Source organism: Pristis pectinata, chromosome 2, assembly GCF_009764475.1.
Source record: "Pristis pectinata isolate sPriPec2 chromosome 2, sPriPec2.1.pri, whole genome shotgun sequence".
Lineage (NCBI taxonomy): Eukaryota > Metazoa > Chordata > Chondrichthyes > Rhinopristiformes > Pristidae > Pristis > Pristis pectinata.
This window is the reverse complement of record NC_067406.1, coordinates 142,113,193-142,140,215: the sequence shown is the minus strand read 5'-3', so window position 1 is coordinate 142,140,215 and position 27,023 is coordinate 142,113,193. Positions and strand designations below refer to the sequence as shown.

At 46.4% G+C, this 27,023-nt stretch overlaps 1 protein-coding gene across 1 annotated transcript in view; it reads left to right on the top strand.

Moving 5' to 3' along the window:
• The first annotated feature begins 2,603 nt into the window (after window positions 1-2,603).
• LOC127567404 (dnaJ homolog subfamily B member 14-like) overlaps window positions 2,604-27,023 on the top strand; it is a 41,329-nt gene continuing 16,909 nt past the window's right edge. Inside the window, exons 1-4 of the mRNA XM_052010282.1 lie at window positions 2,604-2,977; window positions 16,996-17,179; window positions 20,915-21,060; window positions 23,107-23,289. Of these exons, the coding sequence (XP_051866242.1) occupies window positions 2,845-2,977; window positions 16,996-17,179; window positions 20,915-21,060; window positions 23,107-23,289 (646 nt within the window). The 5' untranslated portion in view covers window positions 2,604-2,844. The remainder of the gene's footprint in view (window positions 2,978-16,995; window positions 17,180-20,914; window positions 21,061-23,106; window positions 23,290-27,023) is intronic.

Sequence of the window (27,023 nt, the reverse complement as noted above, 5' to 3'; positions counted from 1 at the left end):
ACTGGGGCCGGATGGGGTATATCCAAGGTTATTATGGGAAGCGAGGGAAGAGATTGCTGCGCCTTTGGTGACGATCTTTGCGTCCTAACTGGCCACAGGAGTAGTGTCAGATGATTGGAGGGTGACAAATGTTGTTCCTTTGTTTAAGAAAGGGAGTAGGGATAACCCTGGGAATTACAGACCAGTGAGTCTTACTTCAGTGGTGGGCAAATTACTGGAGAAGATTCTTAGAGACAGGATTTATGGGCATTTGGAGAAGTATAGGCTGATTAGGGACAGTCAACATGGCTTTGTGAGGGGCAGGTCATGCCTCACAAGCCTGATTGAATTCTTTGAGGATGTGACAAAGCACATTGATGAAGGTAGAGCAGTGGATGTGGTGTACATGGATTTTAGTAAGGCGTTTGATAAGGTTCCTCATGGAAGGCTCATTCAGAAAGTCGGGAGGCATGGGATCCAGGGAAACTTGGCTGTGTGGATTCAGAATTGGCTTGCCCATAGAAGAGGGTGGTGGTAGATGGAGCATATTCTACCTGGAGGTCGGTGACCATTGGTGTTCAGCAGGGATCTGTTCTGGGACCCCTGCTCTTTGTGATTTTTATAAATGATTTGGATGAGGATATGGAAGGGTGGGTTAGTAAGTTTGCTGATAATACAAAGGGTGGTGGTGTTGTGGATAGTGCAGAAGGCTGTTGTAGATTACAACAGGACATTGATAGAATGCAGACCTGGGCTGAAAAGTGGCAGATGGAGTTCAACCCGGAAAAGTGTGAAGTGATACACTTTAGGAGATCGAATTTGAATACAAGGTTAATGGCAGGATTCTTAGCAGTGTGGAGGAACAGAGGGATCTTGGGCTGCATGTCCATAGATCCCTCAAGGTTGCCGCACAGGTCGATAGGGTTGTTAAGGCGGCGTATGGTGTGTTGGCCTTCATTAATCGGGATATTGAGTTCAAGAGCCACAAGGTGATGTTGCAGTTCTATAGCACTCTGGTTAGACCACACTTGGAGTATTGTGTTCAGTTCTGGTTGCCTCATTATAGAAAGGATGTGGAAGCTTTAGAGAGGGTGCAGAGTAGATTTACCAGGACGTTGCTTAGATTGGAGAGCATGTCTTGAGGAAAGGTTGAGTGAGCTAGGGTTTTTCTCTTTGGAGAGAAGGAGGATGAGAGGTGGCTTGATAGAGGTGCACAAGATGATAAGAGGCATAGATTGAGTGGACAGTCAGACACTTTTTCCCAGGGTGACAATGGCTAACACCAGGGGACATAATTTTAAGGTGACTGGAGGAAGATATAAGGGGGATGTCAGGGGTAAGTTTTTTCTTACACAGAGGGTGGTGGGTGCATGGAATGCACTGCTGGCAGAGGTTGTGGGGGCAGATACATTAGGGACATAAGGAGACTCTTAGATAGACACATGAATGATAGAGAAATGGAGGGCTATGTGGGAGGGAAGGGTTAGATGGACCAGAATAAAACATCGGCACCACAATGTGTGCCAAAGGGCCTGTACTGTGCTGTAATGTTCTATGTTCTAAAACAAAATGCTGGAATCACTCAGCAGGTCATAGAGCAATACAAGAGGGATACAGGCCCTTCGGCCCAACCAGTCCACGCCGACCACAGTGCCCACCCAGCTAATTTCCCGTGTTGGGCCCATATCCCTCCAAGCCCCGCCCCTCCATGTACCTATCCCAGTGCTTCTTAAATGACACTGTTGTACCTGCCTCACCCACTTCCTCTGGCAGCTCATTCCATATACTCACCACCCTCTGTGTGAAAACATTGCCCCTCAGCTCCCTTTTAAATCTTTCCCCTCTCACCCTAAACCTATGCCCCCTTGTTTTGGACTCCCCTACCCTGGGGAAAAGACTGTTACCGTCCACCTTATCTATGCCTCTCATCATTTAAAACACTTCTGCAAGGTTGCCCCTCATTCTCCTACGTTCAAAGGAAGAATGGGCAGATAGCATCTGTGGAGAGTGAACCAGTTAACACCGCAGAATGAAGACCCTTCATCAGAACTGGGAAAAGAGATGTAGGTCAGGCAGCAGCTGGGGGAAACACGACCAACACTTAAAGACACAAGAGAGACTGCAGATGCTGGAAACCTGGAGCAACGCGCACAAAACGCTGGAGGAACTCAGCAGGTCAGGCAGCATCTATGGAGGGAAACGATCTCCTGAAATAGGAGTCCTGATGAAGGGTCTCAGCCCAAAACGTCGACTGTTTATTTCCCTCCACAGATACTGCCTGACCTGCTGAGTTCCTCCAGCATTTCGTGTACGTTGCTCAACACTTGAAGACCAGTTTTGAACGGTTATTTATCCAAAATGTTAACTTCCACTCAATGGCCTGACCCGTTGAGGTTTTAACAACACTTTGCAGCGTTTTTTTCCCCCAGTTACGCTGGCTAAAAAGAAGAAGCTGTTTCAAAATTGAGACAGGAACGTTTCCCATTCACCATTGCAAAACGACCGACCTTTCCAGCAGAGAGCGAGGCATATGTGCTCACATCAATAACATAGACCGGCCACCAATAAGGTGGGGACTAGTAAATCCGGTACAGCTCGCTCTCATTGGTGCATCAGATGCGAGCCAGAGGGGAGGACTTGACGATTCGGAACCTACATTTCGCCACTAACAAAAGCAAATTTTTTTTACAAATATGTTTGCAATAAACTAGAGAGGCAACTATATTTCAGCAGCGGCCGCACTCGTTGTTGGGGTGCTCTGCTGGGTTGGTTTGCAATCCAATGGTGCCATTGCTGGCTGTGTGCGTGTGTGGAATCTGCTCATTTCCTGGTTGAGTCGCTGGGCGAGGCGCAGGCGTTTAAAAGATGGAAGGAAACAGGGACGAAGCGGAGAAGTGCTTGAGGATAGCTCGGAAAGCGCTGCAGGATGGTGACCAAGACAAAGCGTTAAAATTCTTGAACAAGGCGGAGAAGCTGTACCCGTCTGTCGAGGCAAAAGGTAAGACTGCAAGGATTTGCAACATTAAACCGGGGTTGCACTGTAAACAAAATAGAGGCCAAGGCTCCCTTCCCCCCCCCCCCCGTGTTGGAGCCGGTGTTGGGGTTCTACACCAAGTGCTGGTTTTAGCCCTCCCCGGGCTCGGCTCAGCTGTCAATCAGTCCCGGGCTCGGCTCAGCTGTCAATCAGTCCCGGGCTCGGCTCAGCTGTCAATCAGTCCCGGGCTCGGCTCAGCTGTCAATCAATCCCGGGAGCCGGTGAGGTGATCCCTGGATTGTGCACAGTCATCTCTTCCGGATTTTTGTTCCCCCCCCCCCAAGCAAGCAGGGAAAAAATAATTGGGACCTTCGCAGAAAGCAACAGAGAACAGGCTTGCAGGCCGATTTGTTGCATATTTACTCGTGCGGTTGGGTGCAATTTAGATTTAAAATCAAATTCTCTGGTTGGATTTCGTCAGAAGAATCCACGTGATACCTCAGCAAATGGAAGTTTTTAAAAAAATAATGTGGATTCGAAAAACGTATTAGTTAAATTACTCACTTATTTAGAAGCGTGCAGTAGACATCCAGAGGTGTATAAATCTTGCCTCAGCAGTTTTGTTGTGAGAAACTAGTATCAGGAACAATCGCTAAGAAGCAATCAAATTGTTGTAAAACCTCTCTGCTTCACAAATGTCCTTCGGGGAAGGAAATCTGCCGTTCCTTACTTGGTCAGGCCTATTTATGATTCCAGTCTCGACAGCGTGATTGACTTTTTAACATTTTTCTGAAATGACCCAGCAAGCGCCATTATGGAAAAGCCGAAAAAAGTACCTTCCTGAAAACGGATGTTGTAAAGGTGGCAGTTGCAATGCAGCGAGGTCCTTTTCATAATCTGTGGATCTAATCTTCTGCTTCTGCAGCTCTGAGTATTCATAATTGAATACTGTGTAGACATCAAGCATAGGACAAAACGTTTTCTGCAGAATAAAGTGTCAGTTTAAGCTCCATCCCAAAATAGTCCCTATTCTTTTAAAAAAAAATTCTATATTTTGTTTTTGATTCCATGTTTTAGTTACCTCTAATGTCGAGTACATTTGAGGAAGGTTCTTTCAGGAAAGTGCAAGTAAATTGGAATAGACAGAACGTTGTCATAAATGCCTTATTTGAAAGAGTTCTCCACAATAAGTCTTCTATTTGTTCTATAACCTGTAAATTTGTTTTTGATGTTTATCCAATTCCTTTGAAAACTTTTAAGTGGTGTGTTTGCAAAGTGCTGGAAAGTGGTTAAAATGTCAAGGTGACCAGAAAGTTCTGTCTCAGAAGCTATGAAAACATTGTTTGGACCTGTTTTCAAGATTTAATATGCTCAATGTATGATTCCTGACACTAGAAAAAAATTTATTTGAAGTGGTTGCTTCCAATTGGGTGGAGTTTTGAAACCTGCTTGTGATGGAGAGTTGCCAGCTTTTGACTCCAGCTGCTTAGTTCTGCTGCTTTTGTATGTGATGAGAATATAATGCCATGTGATTACATTTTGTTTAAAACTCTAAAATCCTATACCTGTGCAGGTTCTGTCTGCAAACCCTTGCCCTGTCTCTTTTGTATCAACTTTTTCCTCTGCTTATAACATGTAGTATCGCTATTGACTTCCTTGGGTAAACTTGTTAAATTATTACATAACCACACAACAAGCTCCCATAATAGCTCCTTAAACCTGTACGTCTGAACACACCGCATCACATCAACAGTGACTGCACCAGCAGCATCTCACCACCAGCTCTCCCTGACACTTCTTTACATCTTCGTTGTCAAACAATTCATCCTGGATGAGCCAAAAACTTCCTCCAGTTTTGTTAAGGAAACTTGAGCCATTATTTTCAGTCCTTTCAGTATGAGCTACAAGGAGAGGCTGGACAAACTTGGGTTGTTTTCTCTGGAGCATCGGAGGCTGAGGGGAGACCTGATAGAGGTTTATAAAATTATGAGAGGCATAGATTGGGTAGACAGAATCTTTTTCCCAGGGTAGAAATGTCAAGTACTAGAGGACATGCATTTAAGGTGCGGGGGGGGGGGGGGGGGGGGGGGCGGAGTTTTTTTTACACCGAGTGGTGGGTGTCTGCAACAGGCTGTCAGGGGTGGTGGTGGAGGCAGATACAACCGTGGCATTTAAGAAGCTGTTAGATGTGAATATGCAGGGAGTGGAGGGATGTGGATCATGTGCAGGCAGAAGAGATATAGATTAACTTTGTCTCATGTTCAGCACAGACATTGTGAGCTGAACAGCCTGTTTTTGTACTGTTTTACGTTCCTGCTGCACACACTATGCCCTCGTTACCTCCTGGAATCTTGTATACTGACATGTGTCCAGCTCCCAGTTTCTGCCTCCCACATAACCAAGCTCATCCAGAATTCTGCTGCCGTATCCTTGCACACAGTATCCTGTTCGTCCATCACCTCTCATCCCTGTACAGGCCCAAACTGCATTAACTCATAGAACGTTACAGCACAGTACAGGCCCTTTGGCCCACAATGTTGTGCTGACATTTTATCCTGCTGTAAGATCTCTCTGGTCCAGCTGTACCTCTTCTCCTAATCCTTCCATGTTTCTGTTGTCTTGTCTCAGTAGCCTCCTAAGTAATTTGCTACATTACCAAACATAGCAGCTTGGCAGGTAGATCTGTTGCCTCACAGCTCCAGTGACCCAGGTTCGATCCTGACCTTGGGCGCAGTCTGTGTGGAGTCTGCACGTTCTCCCTGTGACTGCGTGGGTTTCCTCCCACATCACAAGGATGTGTGGGTTGGTGGGTTAATTGGCCGCTATAAGTTGCCCCTGGTTTGTGGGTGAGTGGCAGAATCGGAATGGACGAGTTGGGCCAAAGGGCCTGTTTCCCTGCTGTATGACTCTAATCTGGGGGGAGTTGATGGGAATGTGGGAAGAATAGGTTACAGGGAAATAAAGTGGAGGAATGTGGTTGATGGATGTGTTCTGAAAACCAGCATAAGAGTCATTGGGTTGAGTGGCCTCTTCCTGTGCTTCAAGGGTGTGGCTTTGACTTTAATCCATTGGCAGCCCCTTAAGGGTGTAGGGTCTACAGTCTCCTCCCTGAATTTCCCTTGCCTCTCCTTCATCCTTTTTTAAAAATGAGACCTTCTACACTGGCTGAGCTTTTGATCACCTGACTTATTATCTTCATGTGTGAGTCTGTGTCAGGCTCTATTTGATAATGCTCCAACGTAAGCATTATATTAAGCATTATTACCTGTTGGACAGGTACCTGGATAGGAAAGGTTTAGAGGAATGTGGGCAAATGGGATAGGAAAGGTTCAGAGGGATATGGGCAAATGGGACTTGGTTAGATGGGCACTTTTTGGTCAGCATGGCTGAGTTGGGCTGAAGGGCCTGTTTCTGTACTCTTTTATTCTATGACTCTATAAGCACCATTTGTTGTTTTACAGGGAAGCTCTTGCATTATTATATAAGGATACTGAGGGTTAGAAGTGGCACCACAGTTTGGATTTATTGTCTCCTAGGAAGCCTTAATTTAAGGGGAAGCTCTTAAGCTAGTAGCACCAAGGAATTATGGATGTAGTGTTGGGAGCAGAGGCATGAACTTGACCAGTTGGGCCCAATGGCCTTTATTAATTTGATCTCCCAGTGATGTTTTACATGCCTAATTCTGTTTAGTTTAAACATGACTTGGAACAGCAAGGCACTTGGATAAGAACATGGATAGGAGGGGTTTAGAGGGATTTGGGCCAAGTGTGGGCAAATTGGACTAGCTTGGTGGTCGGCATGGACAACTTAGGCCGAAGGGCCTGTTTTCGTACTGTATTACCCTATAACTAAGCAGCAAATTGATTTTGCTTTTACAAGGGGTTGGTATTGGTTTATTATTGTCACTTGTACCGAGGTACAGTGAAAAACTTGTCTTGCATACTGATCATACAGGTCAATTCATTACACAGTGCAGTTACATTGAGTTAGTACAGAATTAGATTGAATAGAATTTCCAAATCTTTGAAAACTATTACCACAATCTGAAAGGCAGCCAAAGCGATATGGATCCCTCAAAGGTTGGCCATTAACTGAAAGTTTTGTGGATGAACTTTGAATCTCAGTTCAATAATTCATCTTGCAATGAAGTGACATGGGCACCAGTCTACTAGATGACTTCTCTAAGAAGCCCACGTGAGAGGGTATACAGTCTGGAGAAGGGTAGTCCAGGCCTGGTTTACATGACTGTTGATTAAACACTGTAAGGAAGTGACCTATATTAGACTCTAATTCTGACCAATTATTATCACTGCAGGAACTTCCTAAGCCTATTTTGGTAGCACACCAATAGAAGGGTTCTCTTTCCCATCGCTTGCTTTTGCTGATCTGCATCAGAAAATTGAACGCTGTGATCCTTTTCAACCAGAGCAGCAAAGTTCTCTTTGGTATCCTCTCTAATTATATATTCTTCAGCTGATATCATTGAACTGGATGGTGATTGTCACATTTTTGGGAACTTGCTGTGCACCAGTTGGCTGCTGCAACAGTGCATTGAACATAATTTATTGGCTGTATAATGCTTTGGAACTACTTGAGAGTGCTGTGGAAATGTCTTTCTTTGACGTGATTTTCTATTCTAAATTACCTCTGAAATGCCTTTTATGATGGCCTTCCATATTAAGGTGCTATCTAAATGCAAGTTGTTAATTAAATCTCTTCATGTAACTGTTTGAATGTACAAGGGGCCATATTTAACTCTCCCTGTAACTAGCAGGAAATGCTATCTTTGACCAATGTTTTGACAGTGTCCAGTTGTTAATGTGACTGGTTGTTCTACACAAAGCCACTGCAAAAGGATATTGTCCATAAACACGGGGAGTTTAAAATTGTTGAGCTTCTGTTAGAGGTTCCAACTGTTAGGGTACACGGTGCTGCTCACAGCTCCAGTGACCTCTGGTGCTGTCTGTGTGGAGTTTGCACACACTTCCTGTGACTGTACAGGTTTTGAACGGGTCCTTTGGTTTCCTCGCACATCCCAAAGATGCACTGGAGGTTGACTGGTCATTGTTTATTACCCCTATTGGGGGAGGGGTGGAAATTGAGCATCTGGGAAGGAATAGGTTACAGGAAGATAAGTGGGGCAATGGGCCAGCTGTGAGCTTCATAAACTTGATGGGATGAATGGCCTCCTATATCATAAGGCAGCATGCAAATAAAACTGAACAGCAGCATGGACCAGTGGGACTGAATGTCCTCTGAGGTAAATTCTTAAAAGGCTGCACTAGACTTCATGCCCAGTAACACTGAAGCAGGTAACTGTAGATAAAGTTTGTCCTGTTAGTGTAACCTATTGGCAGAGGATTGGAGACCAGGGGCCATGGACTGAAAGCCATTGGTTTAAGAACCAGAGGGAAGGGGAGCAGAGATTTTTACCTTGCTTAGTGAGTTGGACCTGGAATGTGCTAAAAGGAAGAGTTAGCCTTGCTTCCATCCAAGCAAGTAGCAACATCTCCACTCACACCCTGTCACATCCTATCGAACCCTTTCATAAGCTGCAAGATCTTTCTACCCATTCTTTTTCTTAAGTCAAAATCCAAGCCTGTTTGGTCTTTCCTGATTAAGTATATTCCCTCCGTTTTCCAGACAACCTCCTAAATCTTCTCTGCAGATTTTCCACTGGTCCATATCAGTTCTAGTATGTTGACCAGAACTGAGCACAGTTGTCAATGTGTTGTCTAACCAAGGTTCAGTACAAGCTCAACGTAACTTTTTGATGCATGACAAAGATTGGATTACAAATTAGTTGTTTTGATCTAGCACGCACAATATATTGCATGGAAGCAGGCCATTTGATCCATCTAGTCCAGGCTGAGATCTAGGGCATTGTAGTGGGAACTTGCAGCGGCCTGAAAAGCTTGAGCATGTAGATATTAGAAAAGAGGTGGTGCTGAAACTTTTGGAAAGCATCAAGTTAGATATGTCGCCGGGACCGGATGAGATGTACCCCAGGTTGCTGTGGGAGGCGAGGGAGGAGATTGCGGAGCCTCTGACGATGATCTTTGCATTGTTGATGGAGACAGGAGAGGTTCTGGAAGATTGGAGGGTTGCGGATGTTGTTCCCTTATTCAAGAAGGGGAGTAGGGATAGCCCAGGAAATTATAGACCGGTGAGTCTTACCTCAGTGGGTGGTAAGCTGATGGAGAAGATCCCAAGAGGCAGGATTTATGAACATTTGGAGAGGTATAATATGATTAGGAATAGTCAGCATGGCTTTGTCAAGGGCAGGTCCTGCCTTATGAGCCTGATTGAATTTTTTGAGGATGTGACTAAACACATCGATGAAGGGAGAGCAGTAGATGTAGTGTATATGGATTTCAGCAAGGCGTTTGATAAGGTACCCCATGCGAGGCTTATGGAGAAGGTGAGGAGACATGGGATCCAAGGGGACATTGCAGTGTGCATCCAGAACTGGCTGGCCCACAGAAGGCAAAGAGTGGTTGTTGAAGGGTCGTATTCTGCATGGAGGTCAGTGACCAGTGGTGTACCTCAAGGATCTGTATTGGGACCCTTACTCTTTGTGATTTTTATAAATGACCTGGATGAGGAAGTGGAGGGGTGGGTTAGTAAGTTTGCGGATGACACGAAGGTTGGGGTTGTTGTGGATAGTTTGGAGGGCTGTCAGAGGTTACAGAGGGACATAGATATGATGCAAAGTTGGGCTGAGAAGTGGCAGATGCAGTTCAATCCAGATAAGTGTGAAGTGGTTCATTTTGGTAGGTCAAATATGTTGGCGGAATATAGTCTTAATGGTCGGACTCTTGGCAGTGTGGAGGATCAGAGGGATCTTGGGGTCCGAGTCCATAGGACAAAGTGGCTGCGCAGGTTGACTCTGTGATTAAGAAGGCATATGGTGCGTTGTCCTTCATCGATCGGGGAATTGAATTTAGGAGCCGAGAGGTATTGTTGCAGCTATATAGGTCCCTGGTCAGACCCCACTTGGAGTATTGTGCTCAGTTCTGGTCGCCTCACTACAGGAAAGATGTGGAAGCTATAGAGAGGATGCAGAGGAAATTTACAAGGATGCTGCCTGGAATGTGGAGCATGCCTTATGAAAGCAGACTGAGGGAACTCGGCCTTTTCTCCTTGGAGAGCCGGAGGATGAGGGGGGACCTGATAAAGGTGTATAAGATGATGAGAGTTATTGATCAGGTAGATAGTCAGAGGCTTTTCCCCAGGGCTGAAACGGTGGCCACAAGAGGACATAGGTTTAAGGTGCTGGGGAGCAGGTATAGAGGAGATGTCAGGGGTAAGTTTTTTACTCAAGGGAGTGGTGAGTGCATGGAATGGGCTGCTGAAAACGGTGGTGGAGGCTGATACGATAGGTCTTTCAAGAGACTGTCAGGTACATGGACCTAAATAAAATAGAGGGCTATGGGTAAGCCTAGTAATTTCTAGGGTAGGGCCATGTTTGGCACAGCTTTGTGGGCCAAAGGGCCTGAATTGTGCTGTAGTTTTTCTATGTGAGGATCGGTTGCTTCTCTGTGACCATGCTGCATCAGCCTGGCTTATCTGACCACCAACCACAGCTCCCGAGGAGGTGCGTAATGATGCTGCCTCTGCAAAGGCTTTAAGCTTTCGCCTTGGCTTCAAATTCTTTTTAAATGTTTTGTGTAATGTCACTTGCACATGACTTGTCCTTTTTTTAACCTATTAATATCCTCCTCCTAAAAGACCAGTTTGGAAATGGAGGCAAGATGTTCTGGGTGATATGCACTTCCTGTAAGTCGATCACCAACTGGAATCGGTGTCAAAGGAATTCACCTTTTGCAATGTATCTTGTAGCCTGAATTTGAGTGTGTGAGGGTTTTATAACTTGGATGAGCTGAAGTGCAGACATACTAACAATAAAAATGTAAAATTCTATGCTTAATCCCTTTCTCTGGAGTTATGAGCTCTGCCAGGAATCATATAAGAGGAGAAAAGGAAAACTATTTTGCAAATGTACTTGCAGTGTTCCAGCCTTGTCACGCTGCTAACAAATAAAACTGGATTCTATTCCCTGGGGGTTTGTGACTTTGCAAATGCTACATGATGCCCAGCAGCTGAGTTCACTGTCAGTCAGGTTTTTATTATTGTTCTGTGGAAAAGTTTCACACTGCAGATATGAGATGGGGAAATTGAAAGCTCTGCTGCTGTGCATTGAGGTGGAGTACAAGGAGTCAGAGTGTGTCGGTATGTGTACTGAGTCTACGCAACATTATCCGGTCTCCAGTTACCTTGGACCTCCTTGCCATTGGACCAAGACCTTGCTTTGTGTGCCGCAGCCAGCTGGTGTTAGAATTCGCCTGCCGGCATCTCCCCCTCCTCCGAACCAGAGTAGGAGCAAGTTCTCTCCTCCCCAAGGGAGGGGGCTGAACTTTGAATGAGGGTCCATGACTTTGAGTTTGCTATTACCAGCTTTTGAGTGATGGTGAACATTTGTACTACACCGGTATCTCACTTAACACTTGGGATCTGTTCTTGGGAACAAGAGCGTGAATGGAATTGGTGCTGAAAGGGCTCATTTTATCATTACATCTCAGGATGCATTACTGACGGTGCTGTGATTCGCCTGCCATCCTTGCTGTTGTACTATGACCCTGATAGCTCTGCTCTCAGCTGGCACCACAGCAATGAAACTTAAAATAGCATAACACTATTACAGCGCCAGTGACCCGGGTTCAATTCCGGCTGCTGTCTGTGAGGGGTTTGTACGTTATCACTGTGTCTGCGTGGGTTTCCTATGCGTTCTCCGGTTTCCTCCCACATTCCAAAGACGTACAAGTTAGGAAGTTGTGGGCATGCTATGTTGGCGCCGGAAGCATGGCGACACTTGCGGGCTGCCCCCAGAACACTCTATGCAAAAGATGCATTTCACTGTGTGTTTCAATGTAAATGTGGCTAATAAAGATATCATCTCTTCACCATATGGAGGGAGCCACTGAGGGAATGTGGAGAAGCAGCCTGTGAGGGCTGGTGCTGGGGAGGGTGGGGCAGCCTTTGAACACTGAGGTCTGACATTTGGGCTGCACCCCTGAAACTGCAGAGAGTTGTGGACACAGCTCAGCACATCACGGAAATCAGCCTCCCCTCCATGGACTCTGTCTACACTTCTCACTGCTTCAGTAAAGCAGCCAACGTAACCAAAGACCCCTCGCACCCCGGACATTCTCTCTTCTGCCCCCTCCCATCGGCAGAAGATACAAAAGCCTGAAAGCACGTACCACCAGACTCAAGGACAACTTCTATCCCACTGTCTATTGAATGGTCCCTAATACAATAAGATGGACTCTTGACCTCAGTCTACTTCGTCATGACCTTGCACTGCATTGTCTGCCTGCGCTGCACTTTCTCTGCAACTGTAACACTTTATTCTGCATTCTGTTATTGTTTTCCCTTGTATTACCTCAATGCACTAATGTAATGAAATGATCTGTATGGATGGCATGCAATACAAAATTTTTCACTGGACCTCAGTACATTTAACAATAATAAACCAATATACCACCACGGAAGGCAGCCAATACTGAGGATGGGCAGCTCCTGTCCATGTGTTGACAGACATCCCAGATCTTACGGGGACTCTTGATCTCACAATCTACATCTTTATGACCTTGCACTTTACTGCCTGCCTGCACTGCACTATCTCTGTAGCTGTGACACTTCATTCTGCATTCTGTTATTGTTTTCCCTTGTACTACCTCAAGTGTTCCCCAGGCTGGAGATTTCTCTATGGTAGCTAGCTCAATAGTCAATAACAATCATTCACCATGTAGCCTGACGAGGTTTCTTTAATGTTGGCCACAACACCAAGGGGCTAGAACTCCAATAGATATTTTCTCCACAAAATGCTTTTTTTTTCCCACTGGACTACCTGATCTCTGAGACCCTAGACAGGTTTTCACTGATAAAATCTGAGGAACTTGCTGTCAAAATTCAAAACAGTATAAGCTGTTCTCTTAACCAATTCTTGGTATCAGTTTGTGATCTGGAAGCCAAGTTCATCAGACAGAGATCCCTCTGCATTACCTTTCTTAATTTGGTAAGACATTAATTTGGTAAGACTACAGTGTTGGTAAATGGCAGGTCATCCACTTTGGAAGGGAAAATAGAAGATCAGGTTATTATTTAAATGGTGAAAGATTGCAGATTGCAGAATGCTGTTATGCAGAGGGGCTTGGGAGGGCTTGTGCATGAATTGCAAAAGGTTGGTTTGCAGCTGCAACAGGTTATCAAGGCAGCAAATGGAATGTTGACCTTCATTGCTGGAGGGATTGAATTTAAGAACAGGAAGGTTATGCTGCAACTGTACAGGGTACTGGTGAGGCCGCACCTGGAGTACTGCGTGCAGTTCTGGTCTCCTTACTTGAGGAAAGATATACTGGCTTTGGAGATGGTGCAGAGGAGGTTCACCAGGTTGATTCCAGAGATGAGGGGGTTAGCCTATGAGGATAGATTGAGTCGCCTGGGACTATACTCGCTGGAATTCAGAAGAATGAGAGGGGATCTTATAGAAGCATAAAATTATGAAAGGGATAGATAATATAGAGACAGGAAGGTTGTTTCCACTGGTAGGTGAGATGAGAACTAGGTGACGTAGCCTCAAGATTCAGGGGAGTAGATTTAGGATGGAGATGAGGAGGAACTGTGGAATTCACTACCCAGGGAAGCAGTAGAGGCTACCTCATTGAATATATTTAAGACACAGTGAGATAGATTTTTGCATAGTAGGGGTATTAAAGGTTATGGGGAAAAGGCAGGTAGGTGGATCTGAGTCCACGGCCAGATCAGCCATGATCTTATTGAATGGTGGAGCAGGCTCGACAGGCCAGATGTCCTCCTCCTGTTCCTATTTCTTGTGTTTTTTTAACCTGAAGCCATGCTTGTCCTTGTACAGAGGAATGGTAAAATTCCCTTCGAAGAGAATCTGGTTTATTATCACTGAATTGTATGTCGTTAAATTGTTGTGCAGTGCAAAGGTGTAAAGATTACGATACATTACAAAATAATTAGTGCAATAAAAAAGGAATAATGAGATGATGTTCATGGACTGTTCAGAAATCTGATGGAGGAGGGGAAGAAGCTGTTTCTAAATTGCTGAGGGTCTTCAGGCTCCTGTACCTCCTCTCTAATGGTAGTAACGTGAAGAGCGCATGTCCCGGATGCTGAGGATCCTTAGTGATGGATGCCGCCTTCTTGAGGCGCCGCCTTCTTGAGGCACCGCCTCTTGATGAAGACGTCCTCAATGGTTGGGAGGGTTGTGCCCGTGATGGAGCTGGCTGAGTCTAAGACCCTCTGCAGCCTCTTGCAATCCTGCACATTGGAGCCTCCATACCAGGCTGTGATGCAACCAGTCAGAATGGTCCCCGCCGTACATCTGTAGAAGTTTGCAAGTCTTTGGTGACGTACCGAATCTCCTCAAACTCCTAACAAAGTAGAGCTGCTGGTGTGCCTCCTTCGTGATTGCATCAATGTGTTGGGCCCAGGATAGATCCTCTGAGATATTAATGCCCAGGAACTTGAAGCTGCTCACCCTTTCCACTGCTGACCCCTCAATGTGGACTGGTGTGTGTTCTCCTGACTTCCCCTTCCTGAAGTCCACCAGCAAGAGAGTTCTCCCCAGTAGTTTAGAGTGAGTGTTGGTCTGGAATTAATATCACTGAATTAAGATTACCTGGTCATTTTCATGGGGAGCCTACTGTTCACAAATTTGATCTGTGTGAGGTAGGGATCAAGTGATATGGAATGGTGGTTACTGACTGGGGATTGTGGGGGTGGTCAGTGTGTGGGGTAGGGGAGGGGCATGCTTGTGTTGGTGGCTTTTTCCCATTTCGGACAGTTGGATTATGACCATGTTGCCCCTGGAGGGGCCAATGACAGATGTACAATCCTCTCCAGTGCACTGCCCTCCAAATGGAGGGTTGCATAAATAATACTGTGGCCCAGACACAAGTTGCGCCAGCGTCGTTGGGGTGACTCGTGTTTTCCAAGTAATATGAAACCACCTGGAAGTGGCTTCCATGAGGTAGCTTTGGGGAGTGAGAGAGTAAGTCTCCATAGAAATTGAGAGCAGTTCTATCTCCATCTGACTGAATAGTGAAAGGTGGTGTGCTGCAAATTATCCCAGAGTTGGCAGTTTTACCATTGCTGATGGGGCTTTGCTGTATCTTCAGGGACACTGACGTTATGATGGGACCTCCTGGGGATTTGGGAAGATGCAGGTGCACTCTGGAGCTGGAGAGGCACTTGTTCCTCTGGCAGCATTTCTCTTCAGCTTCAGAACGCAAAGAGTAGAAGCAGGAGTAGGCTACTTGTGCCTGTCCCCCAGATCCATCTCTGCCTAATCTTTTGCAACACACAAAAAGCTGGAGGAACTCAGCGGGTCAGGTGGCATCTGTGGAGGGAAATGGACAGTCGACGTTTCGGGTCGAGACCCTTCATCAAAACTGGAAAGAAAGAGGGGAGATGGCCAGTATAAAGAAGTGGAGCAAGAGCTGGCAGGTGATTGGGGGGGGGGGGGGAGGCTTGGTAGGGAGGGGGGAGAGTGGGAATGATGTAAGAAGCTGGGAGATGATGGGTGGAATTGACAAAGGACTGAAGAAGATGGAATCTGATTGGAGAGGACAGTGGACCATGGAATAAAGGGAGGTGAGGAGGGGAACCGGAGGGAGGAGTGTGTGGGTGATGGGAGATGGAGAGGGCAGGGGAGGGGAAAGAGAAGGGGTGGTGGGGGCCGGTGGGATAAGGGGAGGCGGGGGAGGGGAGGGGTTACTGGAAGTTAGAGAAATCGATGTTGATGCTATCAGGTTGGAGACTACCAAGGCAGAATATGAGGTGTTGTTCCTCCCATCTGAGTCTAGCATCAACTTGGCAGTAGAGGAGGCTGTGGACAGGCGTGTCGGTGTGGGAATGGGAAGTGGAATTAAAGTGGCTGGCCACCGGGAGATCCCGGCTAACCTCTTCCTTCTGCCCTATCTTCTGACACTAACACGATACCCCTTGATTCTCTTAATATCTTCTAAAAAAAAATCTATCAATCTATGACCTGAAAATGCTCAACAACTGAGCCTTCACAGCCCTGAGTAGAGAATGCTAAAGGTTCACCACCTTCTGGATGAGAAAATGTCTCCTCGTTTGGGTCCTCAATGGTTGACCCCTTGTATGGAAGTGTCACCTTTGGTTCTAATGCTCACCTTCCCTGCATCTATCCTGTTAATTTAGAGTCCTAGAACTATATAGCACGGAAACAGGCCCTTCGGCCCAACTCGTCTATGCTGACCAAGTTTTCTGTCCAAATTAGTCCCACTTGCATGCATTTGGCCCATGTCCCTCTAAACCTTTTCCATCCATGCACCTCACTAAATGTCTTTTAAACAATGTAATTGTACCCCGCCCCCACCACTTCCTCCGGCAGCCCATTCCATGCACACACCACCCTCTGTGTGAAAAGGTTTCCCCTTGGTGGGTCCCCCCCCACCACCACTAATCTTTCCCCTCTCGCCTTAAATCCATGTTCTCCAGTCCTTGACTCCCCTGCCCTGGGGGAAAAAGATTGTAACCGTCCACCCTATCTACACCCCTCCCCCCCATACCTCCATATGGTCACCTCTTGGCCTTCCTCACTCAAGGGAAAACAAACCAAGTCTCTCCTTAAAAACCCAAGCCCTCCAATCCCAGGAACATCCTCCTGAATCTTTCCTACACTCCCTCCAGTTTATTGACATCCCTCCTGTAGCTGGGCAACCAGAACTGCACCCAGTACTCCAAGTGTGGTCCCACTAATGACCTGTACAATTGCAACAGGACGTCCCAACTCCTGGTTCTGTGAGGACAGTTTACACTTCAGTTAGATCGTCTTTTGTTCTTCTAAACGCCACAGATTGTAGCTCGAGGCTGCTTAATCCCTCTGTTGTTCACAATCTCACCATCCCGGGATCAATCTGGTCAACCTTTGCTGTGCTCCCTCTCCCCTAACCATGTCCTTATTTTTCTCGCTCTTTTAGCACTAATCGATGCCATCACCAAGAATGGGAGTGCTGCTGGTGGTCCAGGCCGTCGCCCTGAACCGGAGAAACCCAACCAGGCCAAGTCTACGGGCCCAACTGAAAACGGGGCCGCACCAGGGAAGGAGAAGAAACCGGAGGCGGCGAAGGCCTACACGAGTGAGCAGTTGGAAGGAGTGCAGAGGTACGTGTGCCCGTCGTGAAGGAAATGGTCAGTGAGGGTGGGCTTCGTCCATTGGTCCCACCACAGGAGTAATGATCGGGGTGGGGAAGGCGGGCGACAAGATGAAGGGAATAGGTTTGGTTTGATGTGCCTCTAATTGAAGAGCTCGCAAGAAAATAGGAGTAGGCCACTTGGCCCCTCAAGCCTGCCCCACCATTCAATGGCTGATCTTTGCTGGCCTTAACTCTTCTGTGCCAGTTCCCTGTGACTCTCAAATCCTCGATCTTTCAAATTTATCTGTCTCCACCTTAAATATATCTGATGATCTGACCTCCACCCCCCTCGGGGACAGAGAATTCCAGAGATTCACAACACTCCAAGAGAAGAAATTTCTACACATCTCTGTTTGAAATGATCAGCCACTTATTTAGTAGTTATGTCCCCTTGTCTGTGACTCCCCCACTTGTGAGAACATCTAACTGTACAGCACAGGAACAGGTCCTTAGACCCACGATGTCTGTGCTGAACACTATGCTGAAATAAACTAATTCCCTTCTCCCTGTACATGATCCATTCCCTGCATATTTATGTGTCTTTCTAACAGCTGCTTAAACGCCTCTATCATATCTGCAAAACATCTCAATATCTATCCTGTCAAGCCCCCTTGGGATCTTGTACGTTTGAATAAGGAATACAGCTTGTTAAAGTTGATAGGCTGGGCACAATGGAGTAACCTTGTGTGCCATGTCTTTCTAATTAAATGGAAAAAGTAATGATCTAATGACCTCTACTGTTCCCTGCAGATGAGTGGTATGCAGAGAGATCTAGGTGTTGTGTGCACGAATCACAGACGTTAGCAGGCAGGTTCAGCGAGTGCTTGGGAAAGTAAATGGCACCTTGGCATCTGTAGGGGATTGGAGTTTAGAAATGGGGAAGTGTTCTGATTGTACAGATGTGGTGAGGCTGCACCTGGAGTACTGCACGGGGTTCTGGTCCCCAATTTTAAAAGAATTTACTGTTGTAGGAGATTGTCCCAAGTAGACTCCCCCGGGCTAATTTCTGGGCTGAATGGGTTGTTCACCTGTGAGCAGCTAATTAGATCTATATTCTTTGGCATTTGGAGGAATGAGGGTTGATCTTATTGAAACATACAATACCATGGGGGGGGGGGTGTGGTGGGGGCATGACAGTAAATGTTGAGTTTATATGAATAACTTCAATGAGAATGTAGGGGGTACGATTAGTAAGTTTTCAGATGACATGAAAATTGGTGGAGTTACAGATAATGAAGGTTGCCTAAGGACGCAGCACGACTTAAATCAATTTGGAAAGTTGAGTAGAGCAGGTGGCAGATAGAATTTAATCCAAACGTGTGAGATAATGTACTTCGGGAGGTCAAATTCTGGATGGGTGTCTAGTGTAACTGGAAAGGACATTCGGAGTGTTGATGTACAGTGAGACTTTGGGCCCAAGTCCGTAGCCCACTGAAAGAGGCAACACGAGTGGATAGGGTAATGGAAAAAGGCGTTTGGTATGCTTGCCGTCATAGGCCAAGGTATTGGGTACAAGAGTTGGGACGTTATGTTGCATTTGTACAAAACATCGGTTAGACTGCATTTGGAGTATTGTGTGTAGTTCTGGTCACCACACTGCAGGAGGGATGTGGTAGCAATAGAGAGAGTGCAGAAGAGATTCACCAGGCTGTTGCCTGGAATGGAGGGGTGCGGTTATAAGGAGAGGTTGGACGGGTTGGGTTTGTTCTCACTGGAACGTAGGAGCCTGAGGGGTGAATTTGCAGAGTTTTATAAAATTTGAGGGGCATGGGTAGGGTAGGTAGTCAGAGTATTTTCCCCAGGTGAGTCTAGAACTAGAGAACACAGGTTTAAGGTGAGAGGGGAGAAACTTAGAGGAGACCTGAGGGGTAAGTTTTTCATACAGAGGGTGATGGATATCTGGAATAAACTGCCAGAGGTGATGTTGGAGGCTGATACAATTAGTGTTTAAAAGGCATTTGACAGGGTACTTGGGTAGGAGAAGAATAGAGGGATACAAGTCTCATGTCGGCAAATGGAATTGGTGTAGATGGGTATCGCGGTCAGCATGAATGAGGTGGGCTGAAGGGCCTGTTTCTATGCTGTACCGTTCCATAATTCTGTTTCCACTGTTAGGAGAAGCTTGAGTGAAGGGAAATGGTTACAAGATTAGGGGTGGTCATTTAAACCTGAGGTATGTAGGAACTTCTAGCAGAGGGAGGTGACTCTCTGGAATTCTGTTCCCTGGTGGGTTGTGGAGACTGGATCTGTGGGTGGGGGGGGGGGTGGATTTAAAGAGAAGATTAAATTTTTGAAGTATTTGGGAACCGGGGGCCATGGGGAACTGGTACAGAAGGGGAGTTGAGATCGGCCATAATCACATTGAATGCTGGTGAAGGTTTGAGGGGCTGAGTGGCCTATTTCTATTTTGTGTACTTGTATTTTCACTCTGCAGCCCTATTTGTGCCAGTGGGTGCTGAGATTGGTTGGTGTTTTAGTGATGACAATAGGTCTTTTAGAAAAAAACGTCTGAGCACCTTGGTCACTGTTGGATTTTCCCCTTGCTGCGTATCTCCATGCACTACAAGGTTCCCCACCTGAGGGAGCAGAAGGGCTTCATTGTAACGTCCCGACCCAGCCTTGGTTTTTCTGCTCGAGTTTCTGGAGTAGGACTCGAACCTACAACTCTTTTATTTCTCAAAGTGTGGTGTTACAGAGACAATGTGGAGAAACCCCATCTTGCATTTCAAATTGTGTTAGACATTGGCTCCAATCTCATCTTGTTCAGTGGTTCTGGGTCATTGGATTGCAGTTTTTAACTGCCGTTCACTGCCGTCTTCTCCCACTAACTGTTGGATTATCTGTTTGTTTGAATTTTGTTCCAATCCTTTCCTTCCTCTGTTATCACCTCCGGGCACTCTTTGCTGTGATCCTCCACTTACAACCACTTTTTTAAAAAAATCATTCCACCATTGACCACCACTTCTTCATCATTTTGAAGAATTGATCTATACGAACGGTATGCAAGACAGGATTTTCACTGTACCTTGGTACAAGTGACAATAATAAACCAATACCAATTTTGCTTTTAAAAGTCATCTGCAGAATCTGGGCATCACTGGCAAGGCCAGCATTTATTTCCAATCCTTAATTGCCTCTGAGGTGGGTGTGTGGTGTCCTGGGCCACTGCAGTCCTTCTGGTGAAGGAACCCCACAGTGCTGCTGGGGATGGAGTTCCAGGGTTTGGACCTAGAAAGGGTGATGGGCTGGCGATGTGTTTCCATGTCGGGGTGGTGAGTGATTAGGTGGGGACCTGCAGGGGGTGGTGTTCCCATGCACCTGCTGGTCCTGCCTACATCCCCAAGCTCTGGAATTCCCAATCTCAATCTCTCTACCTCCTCCTCAAGATGCTCTTTGAGTTTGTCTTTGATCACCTGCCCCTACATGACTTGGTGTCAGACCCTGTTTCCATTGCTGTGAAGCATCTTGGGATGTTGTACCACATTGAAGGTACTATATAAATGCAGGTGATTGTTGTTAAATGGGGGAATCTGTTGGTCTGCAGAAGTTGTTGATGGTACCTGAGGGACAGAAGGTGGGAGCTTCGCAGTGTGAACCAAGTTACAACTTGGAGAACCTTGTGGTTAGGGTTTTGATCTGGGATACTGTAAACTAATGTGTGAGTAAGCATGCTAATAATGGCGATTTGAATATTTCAAACCAGGATAAAGAAATGTAAGGATTACTATGAGATCCTTGGGATCAGCAAAGATGCATCTGATGAGGATCTGAAGAAAGCTTACAGGAAACTGGCACTGAAGTTTCATCCTGATAAAAACCATGCACCTGGAGCAACTGAGGCCTTTAAAGGTGAGCTTGGAGTTTTTAATCCTCGTTCTGTTGGCTGTGCGACGTCTGCCTTGTGTCCCTGCAAGTGCATTCCACTCCGTGAATGAGGGCTTCCTACTCTTGTGGTGCTGAGACAGACCAGTAACTTCTGAATAACTGAAAATTAAAACATTGCAGATGCTGGAAATCTAAAATAAAATGCAGGTATCTGTAGGAAGAAAAACAGTTAATGTTTCTCTTCCCGCAGGCAGGGAATGGAGGGGCATAGACCATGTACAGCCAGATGGGATTAGTTTAAACTGGCATCATGGTCGGCACAGAAATTGTGGGCCGAAAGGTCTGTTCCTCTTCTGTGTCACAGGTTGAAGACCCTCGGAACTGGGAAGGAGACAGAAGTTTAAGGGACAGGGAGGGTGGGGGAGGGGGATGTCTCTGGGTAAAACTGGGGTGACCATGGTAAACAAGGTAATCTGGCCAGTGAGTGAATGGGAGCAGTTAGAGAGTGAGAACATGGACAAAGGAATGTAGGAGTTGAGAAATGCAGAGCAGGAGGGCATGCCCGGCAGATCAGCCTGGGCATGTCCTCCATTTCCAGAAGACAATGAGGAGAAAAAAATTGGGGAGGAGGAAGATGTCCACCTCAGTGGGCATGGACCAGTAGGGCTGAAGGGCCTGTTCCCATGCTGTATTACGCTGACCATATTTCAAAAAAAGCTGAACCAGTATCGCAGACAACTGCTGCAGATTGAGAAATCAAGTTACCTGAAGTTGTAGAATTCAGTATTGAGTCCAGAAGGCTGCAATGTGTCCAGAGAAGATGAGGTGCTGTTCCTCAAGCTTTTGTTGGGCCAGTAACTCCCCTTCTGTTCAACTCCTCCACCTGCATCGTTCACAAAGCTCTTTAAGATACAAGAGATTTTTAAAGATGTCTTTATTAGTCACATGTACATTGAAACACACAGTGAAATGCATCGTTTTGCGTAGTGTTCTGGGGGCAGCCCGCAAGTGTCTCCACGCTTCCGGCACCAACATAGCATGCCCACAACTTCCTAACCCGTACGTCTTTGGAATGTGGGAGGAAACCGGAGTACCCGGAGGAAACCCATGCAGACACGGGGAGAATGTACAAACTCCTTACAGACAGTAGCGGGAATTGAACCCGGGTCGCTGGCGCTGTAAAGCCTTGCGCTAACCGGTACACTACTGTGCCTGCTCTTGAACCAAGCTCTTGGTCTGCCCCATCCAGCTGCAGTTCCCAGTGATGAGGAGAAATCCTTTCACCCAGGGTGGTGAAATCTTTGCGATTTCCCTACCCCCTTGGGCTGTGGAGGATCAGTCAGTGGCTGAGGATATTCAGGATGGGGATTGGTGGGACGTGAGGGCTAGTGAAAGAATATGGTGCTGAGACAAAAGATCTCATGGAAAGGCAGGGGGAAGGGTCAAACAGCAGCCTCCTGCTTCTATCACCTCCTCCCCTGTTGTAAAGCACTCTACACCCGTTACTTACATTGGGTGTCTTTTGAGCAATCTTGCCTGAAGTCTCAAGTCTGGGAACCAGGACTCAGTGATGGGGGCATGTAGAACTAACAAAATATTTTATAAACTGATGTCTCTTTTAGAAAAGAAAATGTAATTGTTGAAGAAAGGTCTCCCACTTCTTTAGCACCTCTTCACATTTTCTTGATGTCTCAAAGCTTTTAATGACTTTAAAGCTTTTAGTGCAGTCAGTGTTATAATGTGTGGGCCAATGCACAGCAAGCTCCCACAAACGTCAATGAGCAGATCATTTGTGAGTAGTTGAGGGTTGAATATTGGTTTGGGAAACTGGGGAGAACTCCTCTCTTCAATAATTGTGCTGTGGGATCTCCGCACAGTTGGTAAAGCAGATGTGACCTCATGGGTGGCTTCATCCATCATCTGCCAGCTCTCGCTCACACCGCCACCTCCCCCCACTCTTTTATACTGGCCATCTGTCCTCTTCCTTTCCAGTCCTGGTGAATGGTCTTCCTCCAGTGATTTGTGTGTTGCTTTAAGTGTCACAGTTTGTTTTTTTTTTAAAACCTCCAGCAATTGGAAATGCCTATGCTGTGCTCAGTAATCCAATGAAACGAAAGGACTATGATCAGTATGGTGAAGGCCAGTCCCCTGGGAGTTATCAGCATGGAGGCTTCGAATTTCATCGAAATTATGAATCTGATATCACTCCAGAGGATTTATTTAACATGTTCTTTGGCGGAGGATTCCCTACAGGTACTGTTGAAAATAGATTCCTTAAAATTTAATGTTGCTGTTTTCATGAGTGAACATTACAAGTGCATTGTCGCTGAGTGTCTGATGTTCCAACCCTTCTCGTCCTCCCAAGCTTTGCATTAGCCTTCTGAAAGGGAGAGGTTGGACAAACTTGGGTGGTTTTCTCTGGAGTGTCAGAGGCTGAGGGGAGACCTGATAGAAGTTTATAAAATTATGAGAGGCATAGAGTAGACAACTGGTATGAGGGTCATGCTCTGGAGTATGTAGATATTAAGAGAGAAGATGTGTTGGAGCTGTTAGAAAATATTAGGACAGATAAGTCCCCAGGGCCTGACAGAATATTCCCCAGGCTGCTTCTTGAGGTGAGGGAGGAGATTGCTGAACCGTTGGTTAGGATCTTTGAGTCCTCGTTATCAATGGGGATGGTACCGCAGGATTGGAGGGTGGCGAATGTTGTCCCCTTATTCATAAAAGGTAGTAGGGATAGCCAGGGAATTACAGACTGGTGAGCCTTACGTCTGTGGTGGGTAAGCTGTTGGGAAGGATTCTAAGAGGTAGGATCTGTGAGCATTTGGAGAAACATGGACTGATTAGGGACAGTCAGCATGGCTTTGTGAGGGGAAGATCTTGCCTCACAAGCCTGATAGGGTCCTTTGAGGAGGTGACCAGGAAGGTTGATGAGGGTAGTGTAGAGGATGTGGTCTACATGGATTTTAGTAAGGCGTTTGACAAGGTTTTTCAGAAGGTCAGAGGTCAAGGGATCCAGGGAGGCTTGGCCGTGTGGATTCAAAATTGGCTTGCCTGTAGAAGACAGAGGGGTGTGGTGGACAGAGTGCATTCAGATTGGAGGGCTGTGACTAGTCGTATCCCGCAGGCATTGGTTCTGGGACCTCTACTTTTTGTGATAGTTATTAATGAGTTAGATGAGGGGGTGGAAGGCTGGGTTAGCAAGTTTGCAGATGACACAAAGATTGGTGGTGTTGGGGATAGTGTGGAGGGCTGTCGAAGCTCGCAGAGGGATATTGATAGGATGCAGAGCTGGGCTGACAAGTGGCAGATGGAGTTCAATCCGGAGAAGTGTGAGGTGGTACACTTTGGAAGGACAAACTCCAAAGCAGAGTACAAGGTAAATGGCAGGATTCTGGGCAGTGTGGAGGAGCAGAGGGATCTGGGGGTCCATATCCACAGATCACTGAATGTTGCCCTACGGGTGGATAGGGTAGTTAAGAAAGCTTATGGGATGTTAGCTTTCATAAATTGGGGGATTGAGTTTAAGAGCTGCAAAGTGATGATGCAGCTTTACAAAACTCTGGTTAGGCCACACTTAGAGTACTGTGTCCAGTTCTGGTCGCCTCATTATAGAAAGGATGTGGAGGCGTTGGAGAGGGTGCAGACAAGGTTTACCGGGATGCTGCCTGGATTAGAGAGTATGGATTATGAGGAGAGACTAAAGGAGCTAGGGCTGTTCTCATTGGAGAGGAGGAGGATGAGGGGAGACATGATAGAGGTATACAAGATATTGAGAGGAATAAATAGAGTGGACAGCCAGCGCCTCTTTCCCAGGGCACTAATGCTCAAAACAAGAGGACATGGCTTTAAAATAATGGGTGGGAAGTTCAAGGGAGACGTCAGAGGGAGGTTTCTCACCCAGAGAGTGGTTGGTGCATGGAATGTGCTGCCTGGGGTGGTGGTGGTAGCTGATACATTGGACAAGTTCAAGAGATTTAGATACGCATATGGAGGAATATGTGGGAGGAAGGGGTTAGATAATCTTAGGTGTGGTTTGAAGGGCGGCACAACATGGTGGGCTGAAGGGCCTGTATTGTGCTGTATTGTTCTATGGTTTCTATGGTATCTTTCTCCCAGGGTCAAAATATCTAATACTAGAGGGTATGCATTTAAGGTGAGAGGGTGCAAGTTTAAAAGAGATGTGTGGAGCTAGTTTTTTTTTGCACAGAGTGGTGGGTGCCTGGAACGCGCTGCCAGGGGTGGTGATGGAGGCAGATAGAGGCATTTAAGAGGCTCTTAGATAGGTGTATGAATGTGCAGAGAATGGAGGGATATAGGTCATGTACAGGCAGAAAGGAGTAGGTGTCGTTAGTTTAATTAGTTCAGCACAACTTCATGGGCCGAAGGGCCTGTTCCTGTGCTGTATTGTTCTATCTACTCCTTGGATTTCTGTATATGTTAGAATTTTGTGTTCTGCATCTTTTATTCAAGGATCTCGATCCGAAACGTCCACCGTCCATTTCCCTCCATAGATGCTGCCTGAACCACCCAAGTTCCTCCAGTGCCTTTTGTGTTGCTCTTTTATTCAAAGGTGGGATTTGGGTGTCTCTGGCAGAGTCTGCATTTATTGCCCATCTCTGATTGCCCTTGAAGCTGGGGGTGAGCCACCTTGAAGTGCTGCAGTCCACATAGTGAAGGTGGAGCCCCCTTGTTGTTGGAGGGGGAAGTCCAGGATGTAGATCAGGTGACAATGTGAGTGATATGGAGGGCAACCTGCAATGGGTGGTGTTCCCCCAGCTTTGCCAAGTCAAAGCAGATGTCTGATGGAATGTGAACTCTGTTAAATGTCCAGCAGGCTGTAGTTCAGTAGGATGATGAATGGGCACGAGAACCTGAAGTAACTTCTCTTGGTTAAAGGTGGGCAGATTTGTTGGATGTGCTGGTTCAGCTGATATCCTTGGAGGTGAGGAGGAGTCTTGGGTGGTAATTGGTTTATTATTGTCACATGCACCAAGATACAGGGGAAAAACTTGTTAGTGTGCTACCTGGACAAATTATTCCATACATAAGTACATCAAGGTAGTAAAAAGGAAAACAATGCAGGATATAGTGTTACAGTTACAGAGAGTGTGCAGTGCAGGTAGACAATAAGATGCAAGGGCCACAATGAGGTAGAATGAGAGATCAAGTTCACCTTTAACATAGAAGAGATCCATCCAAGGGTCTTTTAACAACAGGATAGAAACTGTCCTTGAGCCTGGTGGGTACATGTTCTCAAGCTTTTGTACCTTCTACCTGATGGGAGGGGGAAGAAGAGAAAGTGATTGGGGTGGGAGAGGTCTTGTTGGCTGCTTTCCTGAGGCATTGGGAAGTGTAAACACAAACCATGGAGGGGAGGCTGGTCTTTGAGGTGCAGGAGACCATGTGGAAGGAATGGCCTGTTTCCGTGCTGGATGATGTGTGGACACCATTTGATTTCTGTTGGGTTGCCAGCAGTAGCCCTGGAGGTTTCATCACCTGGTCTGGATTGCCCCAACCCAAAACCTGCAGTTGGAGGCCCAAGTGGTGTCTTGGACCAACCAGAGATCCCCTGGCAATCTTGGTGACTAGAAGGAATTGGGATTGTGTGAAAAGCCTGCTGAAACCCTGGGCCAAGGTTCAAAGGATTAACCACCAGAGCAACACTAGCCTGTTGCCCTAGATTTGGTTAGGCTGGCTCCCTCCTAACACAGACAGGACACTAGGTCATCATTCCCATAGGATAGGGGCACGGACTTCCTCCTGATAACAAAAATACACAAAGCACCAAGGCCACTAGAAATAACACATGGTTATAATAAATTCTATTTAGTGCCAGCTTGTCTGAAGCTCTCCAGCCCCACTTTCTGGATCCAGGTTCCGGACCGAGCATGCAAGAACAAGTCTGTGATCCTGGGATTTTGGTGCCTTGCAGGGGAAAACATTTGAAGTGTTCCTTGGGCAAACCTTGAATACGCAGGTCCACG